Source organism: Phascolarctos cinereus, unplaced genomic scaffold (assembly GCF_003287225.1).
Source record: "Phascolarctos cinereus isolate Bilbo 61053 unplaced genomic scaffold, phaCin_HiC Scaffold_1;HRSCAF=81, whole genome shotgun sequence".
NCBI lineage: Eukaryota > Metazoa > Chordata > Mammalia > Diprotodontia > Phascolarctidae > Phascolarctos > Phascolarctos cinereus.
Window position 1 is genome coordinate 18,115,076 of NW_027555514.1, and position 15,040 is coordinate 18,130,115.

The 15,040-nt window shown below is 38.3% G+C and overlaps 1 protein-coding gene across 1 annotated transcript in view; it reads right to left on the minus strand.

The window, feature by feature from the left end:
• Nucleotides 1–1,486: 1,486 nt before the first annotated feature.
• The window catches only part of HIBADH (3-hydroxyisobutyrate dehydrogenase), a 153,123-nt gene continuing 139,569 nt past the window's right edge, over nucleotides 1,487–15,040 (minus strand). The window contains exons 7-8 of the mRNA XM_020993392.2: nucleotides 10,167–10,323; nucleotides 1,487–2,538 (exon numbers count right to left, since the gene is read on the minus strand). Of these exons, the coding sequence (XP_020849051.1) occupies nucleotides 2,380–2,538; nucleotides 10,167–10,323 (316 nt within the window). The 3' untranslated portion in view covers nucleotides 1,487–2,379. The remainder of the gene's footprint in view (nucleotides 2,539–10,166; nucleotides 10,324–15,040) is intronic.

A 15,040-nucleotide genomic window follows, 5' to 3' on the forward strand; every position in this document is an offset into this window, starting at 1 on the left:
CCCATTATGTAATTTTAATAAATAACGGGTATACACTGAGTCCTGCACATCGCCTGGCCCCCATTTCTATCTAGTCTACACAACTGTGAGACAGGTGGCAAGGCTTTGGGGTGCCACCTCCAAACTAACAATGCTCTGCATAATGGTTTGGGACTTGCTCACTGAATCCAGTTCAAGTCCCTTGTTTTATTACTATAGAGGAGAAATTAAGGAACAGAGAGGGGACTGACTTGCCTGAGGTTAATAAACATTTATTAAGCACCTACTAAGTGGCAGGGATTGTGCAGATAAAAAAAAGAGGCAAAAGACAGTCCTTGCCCTCAAAGAGCTTACAATCCAATGGGGGAACCAACATGCAAAGAAATGGATACAAAACACTACATACAGAATGGATGGGAAGTGCTTAACAGAGGGATGGTACTAGAACTGAGAGGGTGCAGGCAGCTTCCTGCAGAAAGTGGTATTATAGCTGGGACTTCAAAGAAGCCAGGGAGTTGAGGCGGGAGAGCGTTCCAGGCCCCGGGGGACAGCCAGACAGAATGCCCAGAGCTGAGAAGTGGAACAGCCAGAAGGCCAGTGTCAGGGGGAAAGGTCGAAGAAGACCGGCAAGTTAGGAGGGGGCTGGTTATGAAGGCTTCGAATGCCAAACAGAGCATCTAGTGTTTGATCCTAATGCTGACAGGAGCCACTGGAGTATATTTGCCTAGGGTGGTGACACGGTCTAATCTGTGCTTTCGGAAAATCACTTCGGTTAAGCTGACAACTGAACTGAATATTAGCATTTATTAGTTTGATTACATACCGAAGATATGTGAGCCTATTAAATTCTGGGGTGGGGGAGCAAAAGGGAAGGCCCAAATCCAGCTCTTGTGGGGTCAAATCTGGCCTAGAGACCTCCAGGCACATCTGCTCCTGTGGCCTCCCTGAGGAAGGCCTGTGCCCCAGGCCCCATCGGATCCCCACACCCTCGAGTTCAGCACTGTTGGAAGATTCAACCAGGCCAGTGAGAACTGCGCCCAGCTTCACACTGGCCTTTTCTGATCTACTTCACTCATCTCTCACTGCCTCAGATGACCCATGAGTCAGGGTCCATACCAGAGCTACCAGGCTGGCTGGTTTGTTCCTAAAGAGGCAACGGGAAGGCCAGCTCAGGTTGTGAGCCTGGAGCCAGCAGGTCATCAAGTACAAGCCATGGTGTAGAAGTGGCTTAAAAGTCACTGAGGACCTGCATGGCTGCAGAAGGGGGTGGGGTAATGCAAGCAGGGGAGCAGCTGGCTACCCAGAGTGCTGCCTGGGTATCCCAGAGATGTCCCTCGAGCCAGGAGATCACCTCCACCTCATGGGGGGACTCCCTATGGAGCATTCACACAGGCGAGCAAGCAGGAAGAAGGGCACCAGTGGGAAGGGGCGGCTGGGCTGGCACCTCCGCTCGTGGATGGGGTATTCACCCTCAGTAAACATAAAGAAAAAACAACAACTCTAAGAAGACATTATCAGCATAGAAATTTATTTGAATTCAAAATAATGTGGTTTGTTTATTTAGGGTAACATAATAATCATCTGAAGCAAATATACATTGTTAACCCAGGAGTAGGCGCTAAAGATGCCAGTCTTTTGATGTCCAAAAATACTTGAGGAAACAAAAAGTTTACAAATCAGTTCACAGTATATGGAGGCTTTACTGGAAGGGGCAGGGACACACACACACACACACACACACACACACACACACACACACAGTGTAACTAAGTCCAAATTGTAAAACACACAATAACAAGTTTTTACTTAATTTTATCAACTCCTTGGAACAAAAAAGAAATCAGTAACTTTATTAACCTAAGAGAAACCATGCGTTTAAGAAGACAAACCTACTGGGTGGGTGGGTAGGGAAGGTGCTCCTCACGCTTCCTTAGTATGCCCCTGTCCCTGTAACTGTACCTCCTTCTCCCCACCAAGAAAGGTTTCATTCTGGTGAAAATTAATTGGGAGCTGGCTTATTGATAAAATGAAGTGACTAATAACCTAGCTAAAGTAAGCAAACATTCAGCTGAATTTGCCCAGCGTAATACTTTGGGGTGGCAAAAATATTAAAAAAAAATTTAAAGCTTAGTATTGCTTTGGTGTGCCTCTGACGTATGAAAGTATTTAATTAGGATGTGATTACTAAATAAACTGAAAAGAGTAAGCAGGGTTTTTTTCCAAAAATGGATGAAAATCATTTCTAGACGTGGATCATTGCAACCTAGACAACCAAAAGCAGACGGGTCTAGGGAGACAATGACTCTGACCTTCGATCAGACCCACCTGCGGCTGGGGTGAGCCACAAGGAGGCTCCCAGAAAGCCCGGGGTCTCCGCCAGGGCCCGCTGCCAGAGGCGGCTCACAAGCTCTCGTCCTCCCGGAGAAACTGGAAGACCGAGGAGAAGTCTTTGTGGGCATAGCCCTTGGCACACATCATCCTGTAGATCTGGTGCGACAGGCTCCCGAGGAAGACGGGGCTTTTCGTGCTGGTAGCCGAGTCCTGCGCCAAACCCAGATCCTGAAACCGAATGGCAAAGACAAGAGGAGAGAAGGAGAACAGCTAGGTCAGCAGAGGACCCAAATGACACTATTCACGTAAGTGACAATGTTTGGCTTGAAAAGTATTTTACCCCAAACTGCTGTAAGACAGCATAAAACACAACTGAGCTCTTTCTTACTTTCATCTCTTTCAAACTGTCCCCCAAATTAAAAAAAAAAGTATGTTGATATTTCCTATGGTGAGTATAACAAATGAAATGTTATACGGTGGCATATTTTAAAAAGAATTATGAACTTAACAAAGATGAACAAACAGGTAAGTACATTCACGTACAAGAGAAAAGAGGACTGTATCTGAAACCATGGGTTTGGATTGTATACAGATTTTTTTTCAAGTACATATTCCATTTAACACGTCAGTACCCACACTGCCCTGCTGGACTGTGATCCTTTTTGAACTTCTGCTCTTCAGTGAATTTTTAAAACATTCCACTGATGCACTTTTCCTTCTTCCCTCCTTTTTAAAATCATCATCATTACCACCCCGCAAAGAAAAGCATTCTCTTTAAGAAATAAGTTAAGTCAAGAAAGTACATGTACACAGTGGCCGTATCTGAGAATGTACAATCCATCCTTTCTCTACCAAGGGCAAGAAAACAGGATTCGTCCCTTGTCTTCTGGAGTCACGACTGGTGACTGCATTGAGCAGAGCTCTGTCACATTATTTTCCTTTACAATGCTGTAGTCATTGAATAAATTGTCTGGTTCTACTCACTTCACTCTGCATCAGTTCATACAAGTCTTCCTAGGTCTCTCTGAGTCTATCCTTTTCACAATTTCTTAGGATATAAACATACTTCATTACAGTGAGACACCATAATTTCTCCACACACCCCATCATCCCCCACTGTTGGGTACTCACTTTGCTTCCAATCCTCTGACATGACAGAAAGTGTTATTAAAAATGTCTTTGCAGACATGGGTCTTTTCTGTCTCTCTTTGGTCTTGGGGACAGGGGAAGTGGTATAGGCTTCATATCGATGTTTCAGGGTCAAGGGGTATGCACATGTAGTGACATTTGGAATCTAGTTCTAGACTGCTTTTCTCCCATCATACATTCACGTGTCCATCTTCCTGCAGACTTTCTAATAACTTTCATTTTCCTCATTCCTATCTCCCTTTTTTGGGCTATCTTTGCCAATCTTATTTATGGGGGTGAGTTGGAACCCCAGAGTTGCTTTAATTTGCATTTTTCTTATTATTATTATTGACTTCAATTAGTTCTTAGATATGGTTTTTGATAGCTTGTCCTTAGTTAGGGAACTGTTTGTATCCTTTAAAAATTTTTACTATTCTTAACTTAAAATGCCAAATAAAATTAGAATTTCCATATATAGTACAACAGAAAAAAGAGACTGTACACAAAACTGCAAATGTCTGTGATGTACAGCTTTCCTTCTTTTAAAATCAACATGTTACTTTCAAAGTTGTCCTATGTCTCTATGATGTCTTCTGGTCTTCCTTCCATACATTAAAAAAATGTCCCTATGACTAAATTTTCTCTCTCTTTTTTTTTTTGCAACCCTATCCATATTCCCCTTCTCCCTCTCATCTCATCCCCAGTAAAATAAAAGAAAAAAAAACAAATTTGCACAGTCAAGCAAAAAATAAAATTCTCTCATTAGTCATATCTGAAAATGTCTGTCTTACTCTGTATCTTGAGTCCATCATTTCTCTAGCAGGAGGTGTGCAGCATGCTTCATCATCGGTCCTGTGGAACCATGGTTAGTCATGGCACTGATCACAATTCTTAACTGTTTCAAAGATGTTTGTCTTTATAATGTTGTTGTTAATAAACATTCTACTCTATATATCACAATTTATTTAGCCATTCCCCAACCAATGGGAATACTGTTACTTTTCGGTTTACAACAAAAAGAGCCGTTTAAATATTTTTATATGGATGGATCCTTTTAAATCTTAGTTTGAACTTATTGGGGTATATAGGCCTACGAGTGGTATTGCTGGGTCAGAGGGTATGCACAGTTTAGTAACTCTAAGTCACTTTTGATTGGAGAATGCAAATTAAAACAACTCTGAGCTACCACATCACACCTAGCAGATTGGCCAACATGACAAAACAGGAAAATGATAAATACTGGAAAAGATGTGAGAAAATTGGGACACTAATGCACTTCTAGTAGAGTTGTGAACTAATCCAACCATTCTGGAAAGCAATTTGGAACTATGCCCAAAGGGCAATCGAACTGTAATTTCATAATACCATTTCTAGGGCTATATCCGAAAGAGATCAAACAAATGGGAAAAGGACCCACATGTACAAAAATATTCATAGCAGCTCTTTTTGTGGTGGCAAAGAATTGGAAATTGAGAGGATGCCCATCCATTGGGGAATGGCTGAACGAGTTGTGGCACATGAATGTAATGGAATACTACTGTGCTATAAGAAATGACAAACAGGCTGACTTCAGAAAAACCTGGAAAGACTTGTCTGGACTGATGCTGAGCGAAGTGAGCAGAACCAGGAGAACATTGTACACAAAATCAGTAACATTGTGCAATGATCAACTATGATTGACTTAGTTCTTTTCAGTAATACAATGATCCAAGACAAGTCCAAAAGGCTCATGATGGAAAATGCTATCCACGTATGCTTTTGACTTGCGAAAGCATACCACAGAAATATGTTGTACATGATCGCACATATATAACTTATATCAAACTGCTTACCATCATAGGGAGGGCAAAATCAGTGAGGCAGGGAGAAAATCTGGAACTCAAAATTTTATATACAAAAATGAATGGGGGCAGCTAGGTGGTGCAGTGGCTAGAGCACTGGCCCTGGAGTCAGGAGGATCTGAGTTCAAATCCAGCCTCAGACACACAACACTCACTAGCTGTATGACCCTGGGCAAGTCACTTAATCCCGACTACCTCAACAACAACAACAAAAAGAATTGCTAGAACAAATGACAGCTCTTCCCAAGAGTTCATTAGGGTTACTGCTTTCCTACAGTCCTCTAACAATGGGCATTTTTTTGTTTCTGTCATTTTTGCCAATCTAATGGTTATGAGGTAGAATCTCAGAGTTATTTTGGTTGGTACTTCGCTAGTTATTAATGATTTGGAGTATTTTTCTTATGGTTATTAATAATTTGGATTTCTTCCTTTGAAAACCATTTATCTGTTGGAGAATTGCTGTTGTTTTTATGTTTTAATCAGTTCCCAATATATTGTGGATATCAGACCTTTTTCAGAGAAATTTGCTGCAAAGACTTTTCCTCCCCTTTCACTGATTCCCTTCTAATTCTAAATACACTGACTTCATTTGTGCAAAACCCTTTCCAATTTATGTAATCAAAATTCTCCATTTTGTTTCCTGTCTCTGTATCCGTTTACTCAAGAACTCTTTTCCCACCACCCCCATTCATAGCCACGAAAAGTCTTTTCTTTCCTTGTCCTCTAATTATTTTTATGAGATAAGCTCTTCTATCTACACCATTTACCCACATAAAGCTTACTACTGTAAATGGTGGGAGACAGTGGACGAAAACTGATTTCTCTCAAGCTGCTTTCCAGTTTTGCCAGCAGTCTCTACCAAGCAGTGAGTCTTTATCCCAGTAACTGGCACCCTTGAGTTTATCAAAAATTATGCTATCATGTTTAGTGTTCTGGGGTCAGGTATACCTGATGAGCTTTCTATTTTTCACCCCGCACAAAACTGTTTTGATGATTCCCCATTCGTTAGGCAATTTGAGATATGGCACTGCTAGGCTCCCTTGCTTCCTACTTTGTTTCATTATTTCCTTTGCTATTCTTGACCTTTTTTTCCTCCAGATGAGTTTTATCATTATTTTATCTATTTATATAAAGTATTTGGTATGGTACCAAAATATTAAGTTAATTAGGCAACTGTCATTTTATTTATATTAGTGTCACTATCTCTCCCATGATTTAAGCCTTCTTTTGCTTCTCTAAAGAGGGCTTTTGCAGTTGTAGTCATATAATTTCTACATGTCATTTTGAATACAATTGTTTTTATAATCTCTTACAGTTGGATTTTGTGGATAATATTCACAAAGGCTAATAATTCTGTTGATTTATCTTGTAATTTGCTACTTTACTGATGTTAATGTTTCAATTAATTTTTTAGTTGGTTCGCTAGGATTTTCTAAGAAAGTTTTTTAACATTTGCAGAAAGCAGTAATTTTATTTACATAATGCCTATGCTTAGTCCCCCAATTTCTTTTTCTTCTCTTATTGCTATGGCTCAGATTTCCAGAACTATATAAAATAATAGTGGTGATGGTAGATACTATTGTTGCTTTGACTGGAAGACTGAAGAATGGAGCACAAAACTTCTCCAAAAGTCTTGCTTTCAGCCAGCTCTTCCTTTCCCGACAGCTGAACTGCAAGATTCACTACACCCTTGGCCACTGCCATTTCACCTTCCTTTTATGTATGGTTTGCCCCATTAGATTTTAAGTACCTTGAGATCAATTATTGTCTTTCTTTTTCTTATTTGCATCTCCAGTCTTTAGCACATTGCCTGACACACAGAAAGTGCTTAATAAATATGCTCTGCATTATATTGTATCGTATATTGTTTTAACTCTGATCTTCATTACAGAAAAGGTTACTTCCTGGTCTGAAATAGATATTATTTACCTTATTAAAGAAAAGTCAATTTATCCCCATTGTTTTCATTTTTTAAAAAACTACAAATAAGCAGCGTGTTTATTGGTTTTGTTAGTAATATAGATTCTTTTGTTTCTATTTTTCCTAAAACTGAATCTTGGCATAAATCCAATCTAAACATTATGTATCATACTTTTCATATGTTGCTTTAGCCACTTGTCAAAAAGGTATTCAACACTTCTGCATCAATATTCATTAGAATTATTGATCTACAGTTTTATTTGCTTTATCTCTCCCTGGCTTAGGAATGAGGACCATATTTGCCTCATAGAAGGAGTCTGAGAGAATGCTTTCTTTCTCTATTTTTGCAAACAATTTATATAACAATGGAGTGAATTCTTCTTTGAATGTTTGATAGGATTCACTACTAAATCCATCTATTCCTGGTTTTTTTCCTCTTTGGGAACTCAGTTGTAGCTTGTTCAATTTATTTTTCTGAGATTATGTTACTTAAATTCTCTATTTTCTGACTTATTTTATCTAGGTAGTTTACATTTTTAGAAATATTCATCTATTTACCTTAATTTATAGTTTACATGTTTAGAAATACTCATCTATTTACCTTAATTTATCAGTTTTGTTGGCATGTAATTGAGCAAAACAGTTTCTAATAATTTTCTTCACTTCTTTATTTACTGTGAATTCTCCTTCTCTTTTAATTTTGGCAGTCTGGCTTTTTGGTGGGGGGAGGGGTTAAAGATCAAACTAGCTTACAGTTTGTCTATCTTGTCGGGTTTTTTTAAACTAGCTCTCAGTTTTATTTATTGATTTAATGGTTTTTGCTTTCAATTTTACTGATTTCTTCTTTGATATTCAGAATTTGTATTTGGGTGTTTTAGCTGAGGTTTTTGATTTGTTGTTTTTTGTAGCTTTTAGCTGTATACCCAATCATGTTTTTTTTTTCTGTCTTGTGTGGTTAAAAACATTTATGCAATACTGGATACCATGAAGGAGAATGACGCAAACAAACATGGCTCTAGTAAACTACAAATGGAATACTTCCTGCAGTTCTAGTCACTGTACTCCAGGAAACTGGGCCAGAGTTAAAGAAGGTCCAGAAAAATGCAGCTACATTGATTGGGGGAGAATTTAAAAGTACTAAACTCCTATTAAACTAAAGAACAAATGTCTACTCTGCTCAGGCAAAGGGTAATTGGTCAACCAGCTAATCAGAAGCTTAATACATTTTCTTGGAAGAGGGAAATTCTTAATTTGCTCAAGAGGACATTGTAACTTCAGTCTGTGTGGTATGGACAAGGACTTCCCTAAACTCTCCACACAAATACAAAAAGGTAATCCAATTAGCTTGAAGTACCCTTGCTAAGCCATCTCCTGTCACGATAAAGAGAGGAGGAGAAAAAATCCCTCTCTAAACATTTTAATTCCAAATAAAATTAAGGGCACTCTTCATCCTAAAGGAGCTGATTGAATCCAACATTTATTATGCCCTTATTATATCCACAGTACCTAGTAGTAGGCAGTAATGATCTGCATTTCAGAATATGGGCTAGCACTCAACGAACATACCAATACTGTGACTTCTATAAAGAAAAGAAATAGATTTATCAGGAACCTATTTGCCTCCATACTGCAAAAGACAGAGTACCAAAAATGACTCCACTGGAACTCTGCTGGATGCTGCTGTTGTCTTTCTTGCCCTTCTGAGCAAGGGGACCATCTCTGTTCCACTTCCTTCTCTCCCCACCCCAAACTTCCATTCTTGAGATAGGAACTTGTAGAGAAAACTTCAGAAAAGCTTTAAAAGAGGCAGTGACTCTACTGGTCTTAGGATGCTTCTTAGACACTCTAGAGAACAATCCTGAGAGACTACAGTGAAGGGGAGGAGGTACCTGGTCCCTCACAAAGGCCACTGAGGCCAAGCCCTTCATTTTACAGAGGAGAGGAAGGGCGGTGACTTCCCCCAAGGTCACACCTACAGAAAGTCTCTCCAGCAGAATGTGTACCCAGTTCATCCTGGCTCTAAGCTCAGACTATGCTCCATTTCTTAGCTTCTCTCTTGATTTCAGTCTCTGGCAGCATTTCTCTAATAGAGCTCCCGGACACCACGAGTCCCAAGCCAGCTGCTACAAATGCACAGTACATGGCCATTACCTTGTGCCTGCAGCCCAGCAGACATCCCTTTCTTTACTAGAGATGACTTGGTCTTGTATAGTGGGTGATGCAAACTAGGGCTAGATAAGCAATCCTGCCCATGAGAGCAAAATGAAGAATATTCTTTTAGGATTGAGACTAGGAAACATGTTTATGACATGTTAAGCACAGAGAGGACTAAGTAATGGCTTCTGGGAAAGCAAATTCCAAGCTAAAAGGACAAGTATTCCCCAAAGAAAGAATGTCTTTAATACAATTTTTCATATGTAAAAAAAATACGTAGTATAGCCCCTCACAGACTCCCCCATTTCTAGTTAATAAATAAGTTACAGAATTTTATTTTGAGGTCTTCTATTAGTTTGGAAGGACTTTTCTTCTTTTAAAGTATACTTATAAGGCCAATACAGGAGTTGGAAATTTTGTATGTTAAAAACCAATGTTCACTAATCTCATTCTGTGTATCTGATCTATTCACAGAGTTTTATAAAACTGCACAAAATTTTACCAGATTATTTTACAAACAAACTCAAGCACAAAATTAGACAGTAACCCTTGTCAATGTCTTCTAGTAAGGTATATTAGCAGTAAAGTTGGAAACAGTTACTAGCATTTTCCTACCAATCTGGAATAAATTCTTACTCATCTCTGGTAAGGAAGTGAAAGGTAATTTTCAAGGTTGAAATAAAAAGTGATTTTGTTGCTTGAGAAGTATATGAAGGATAAGGATAGATTTTGCTGAAAAAAAAAAAAACAAAACAAACCCAAGAATAAGATAAAAAGGATTTAAAAATTAGATCTCTATCAAATATACAATACCTTGGCCATAAGCACTGTTCCAAATCCACCCTGGTAATTATTAGCAGAAGGTACTCCATCCATTACCCCTGGTACAGGATTGTAAGTATCACTTGCCCAACAACGACCTGAGCTCATATTTAGAATTTTAGCCAACAGTTTTGGGTCAAGACCCAACCTGTCAAAGGTCAAAGAAAAGAAGTGTTAAATGTCAAAATGTGCAAGACATGGGTGACTTGTTTTCCATATGACGACAAAGTACCATTTCTCTCCCATTTATTATATGTCTTAGAAAATAAAAGAGTATTGATATTAGATGTAGGGAACCCTATCTTAAATTACTGGGACTTGAGCTAGCTGCTAAGCAATAATATTTCAGAGGTAGGACCTTCTGTATTTAATGAGAACATTTTCCCCATCCTGCTTTTTAAAATAAATACTGCCTAGCAGGGTTTCTGTGAGCCTGCCCATTTACTGCAAGCATCGGCTTTTCTGGTCTTTTGGTCATCACTACATCTATGTGCCTCATAAGAATCTTAAACCAAAATTATCATCCCTAAGACCAGATAACATTTAAATTCCACATAACCTGCCCATGACTAAAATATTTCAAAATGATACATTGGCAAATAAACGATACATCATGGGAGTATACGTGTGGGTGCATTTATATGTGTATTTATTCTTTTCGTTTTCATGAAAATAAATGCAAGAGATGAGCCACAAGCAGTAAAAGAATCTTAAAAGAAATTATCTTGCAAAAGAACACATTTTCTGTTGTGTATTGCTGAAAACTATTTATTTATTAAATCTTCATTAAGAAATCTTGCTTATGAAGCAAGTCTGCACAGAGTTGTGACATATGCTATCTATTCAGAGACATGCATTATAGTTCTGGGTCAACTGCTGATGAGGTCACTGATCCTGATAAAACAAAGCTTGTCCGAGCAGAAACATCATTTGTCCTAACGCCGGGCTGACGGTGTAAATGGCTGCTCCATGTGGAGTTTAAAGAAAATAGAACCAAAATACAGCATTGTTTCAGGGCTACGTATTTTTACCCAGTTGGGGGAACATATTTTAGTTCAGTATCATTCACTCAAATTTCAAATAACATTTTCTACAGATGACTTATTCATTTCTTTAATATAGAGTTGTTACAGATAAATTACTATGAAGTATCCTGTTCTCAGAACCAACCTCTTCTAAGAACAGAAACAATAAACTTTATTATACAAAGGTAGATCAAGACAAAAATGTAAGCACATTTATTTTGTACACTGTACTTTGTATGAAAGAAAAGGTGAGTTTTTAAAAAAGAAAATGATTATTAAAACTGACAAACCAATATTTGATTAAATGTTAACTTCAGCAAAACCCTTTGCTATACTGGTCCTGGGGATCCCTTAACATATCTGGTAAAGGTTAATGACTATTACCTCACACTTTGTATGTATTCAAGGAAACATGATTTGACTCCTGATATATCCAAAGTTATACATAAAGATCTGTGTTAAAATAGGAGATTATGCTGAATGTTTAAATATCTTAAAGAGGAGTGTAATAAATGTAATGAATTAAGTTAGACTAATCTTAATCTGAATTCATCTGCAGACACAAAGAATTCCTACCATTTTTCATCTTTTCTGAACTAGTTTTGCTTTTATAAGGCATTCTAAGAGATGTGAAGGGGTGTACATTATACAAATGTGTGTAGTGTGCTATAGCTATATTTTTAACCAACATCAAGCTACTTAGGCAAATGAAATAAACATTGCTAGGGGAATAAATGCAAAAGTACAGACTGTTGATTAGCTAATTTACTTTAACTGCAAATAAATAATTTTCTAAGTACAAGTAATCCTAATTTAATATGGCTCTTAATTCAGGAACACTTAAGATCTAAAGAGCTGTCTGCCTCCTACCACTTAGGATAAAATTAGGGGGCTTCCTAGTCTAAAATCGTTTTTTTAACTACTTCAGCATGTTGCTACTCCTCTTTATAACATCACAGGTAACACTGAGTAGGTGCTAAGCACTAAACGTAAATTCATGCTCTTTGGAAGAAATGCTCCCCATCTCCAACCCCCTACCAAGAGGGCAAAGCATCTTATTCTAAGTACAACCTGATCTACTACATTCTTTGAGCAAACAGATTAATATGAAATTCAAAAATGCTTTTTGGTAAACAAAGAATTTTGTTACTCAGAAGAATTCTTGGGGAGGGGGGAATTAAGAGTGATTTCGGTGGTAATTTTAAGCCTCTACTTTCTAAACTTTGATGCTTTTCACTAGGTCAATCCCCTTCAGAAAAGTGCCCCTTTTCCTGTTTTCCCCCTTCATCAGAGCAAGCACATCATTAAGAAGCACAAGTTAGAAGTGTTTTGCATTTCATCTTTCTGAGGATTCATCCAACGGCACATATATAACTGACAGTTAAAACTAGACATGATATTAAAATCAGTTACTGAAGTCCTCTGTCTTCCACTGGGCCCGCGGCTTGTAATGGTCTGAAACCAGCCAGAATATACAGTAATTGTCATTCAGTGAGAGTCTCCTAGAACGTCATGCTTCACTGGAGAAGACTGAGTTTCCATTTGAAATCAACAAATTAATCCAAGACAGGTATCTGAAAGGGCAAGTTTAATAGGAAGCCACTACTGGGCTCTCAACCATGATAAAATGTTATTGCTGTTTCCCTGTAAATTGGCTGGGAACATATGATGCTCTCTGCATAAGAGCTCTGCTGCCGCTCACCAGATAGACCGCTCGAGCCGTCAGAGTGATGACGGGCTGTCAGTCCCCATAATAACCTGCCGCTGGACGCCGCTCGAGCAGCCACATGCGCGCGTGCGCGCTGGGGAGTTTACAATTGTAGAAACCTTGTCTGAAATAAGCAGAGACAGCATCTGATGCCCTGCGCGCACTTATGATGCTTCCCGAAGAAGCCCGCGGTGCCACAGCTGTTCACCTTTAAAATGCAAGAATCTTAAATGAAATACTTGGGGAAGTGAGGGCTGGTGATGCCCAAACCGAACCTTTAAAGGCCAGAAGCCTTGGGTTAACTTCCCTCCTTGCTCATTCCTAAGCGCATCACAGGAGAATTGATTTCTGGAGGAGACATTTCACAGATGGAGAGGAGGGCGTGACACACCTAAGCATCAATTACGTGCAGTTTATCTTGTAGGAAATAAGTATTTACCGAGCACTTACATGCCCAAAGTACTGTAAGGAACAAAAAATAGAAAGATGTCATCCCTGACCTATAGGCGCCTACAGTTGTTGGTAAGAAAAGATATGTTTGTACATAGACCACTATAATAACAGGCAGTTTATGATGCTGCCTTAGAAAGGTACTAGCTAGGTGACCACGGGCAAGTCGTGCTTTGTGCCTCAGTTTCCTCCTCTGTAAAATGGGGAAATTGAACTAAAACATCCCTCTGGCTCCATCCAACACTAAACCTATTATTCTGTGGTAAGTGCCGTATTGACTTCAATGAAAGAAATATCTGACCACTTTCAATGAACAAAGCCATATGAGAAAGTAGTAAGTACCAGATAAGGCTAAATATGGCATACACTAATCTTATAGCTTACTGAAGTGAGAAGTCACATCACATTTTCTAGAAGTTAAGTCAAACTTCTATTTCAAATTTTCTGTGGCTTGCTACAGAAACACTACAAAATACTGATTTTTGATTAAGATGCTTAAGTCAGTCACCTAAATTAATAAGAAGGTTTTTTTTCAAAAGAAATTCTCTTAAAAACTGAAATTATGCATCACTATCTAGTTTTAAAAGATTTTCTTCACCCACGTTACAAACTCTTGGAGGGATTCCAAATAACTCAAGGAACTTAAATATAAAAAAATCTTAAACCTTAATTTTCTTTATGCCCTCCCCCCAAAGAAAAGGTTAATTCTGTTTATGTTTGTTCATAAAATGGCCAAAGAATGTCTTTTTATTTCAAAAAGGCAATTTTCAATATTAGTCTCTGCTTCCTGGTAACAAGTAGGGACCCAAACTGAAGGGATAAGCTACAATTAAGAGACAACTTCAAATTATGTTGTACGTTGTGACTTCCCATTCTTGGTTAACATTACTTAAAACTGATAATAACATTAAACAGCCAAGTGAGAGAAGAGATTTACCAGACTATACTAATCAATATAAAAATAAGAATAAATGTTTTTGAAAAATAATTGAACTGTGAAGTTAAGCAGAAATGCACATTTAAGAGGGATGGGCAACTCTACTTTTAAATGTTGACATTAAAACTCTCAAAAGAAATGTGTTCTCATTTCTATGAACAAAAAGAGACAAAAACAACACATTTCCCCCCGAGTGTGTAGAATATAAATGGAGCTAAAGCACCCTGATGCTGCACTACTTTGTGGGAATTTACTACTTGGGAATTTATGCTCGTTGATGCCAATTTTCTCTCTCACCTTGCAAAGCTCTATAAATCCTGCCTGCTATCTATACTCTATTAGAGAACAATTCTGTCATTTTAAAACACGTCTGTAAACCACGGAGAAAAGACAATAGTAGAAGCACTCATATTTTAGTGCTTTCAAACCACTGAGAATCTCCTAAAGAAAATGGGATGAAAGATCTCAACATTTTGAAAAATGAGCTTGTGAATTATGTTACCAGGCAGCAATTCATTAACAAGAGCTGCAGCCCAGGCAACTAGCACACTATTTTCAACAGTTAAATAAAACCAGCGAGTTTCTTCCATACGCCCACAGATGGGCCACATGCATGAGAAGTGAAAAGCCTTTCAGCTACACTGTTAGTATTTCTGCATTTAAATTTCCTCTATCCATTGATTTTGTCACTGCATCAGCCTAATAGGGAAAAGAGACGAGTTCTACCTTATAAAAACTCAAAACC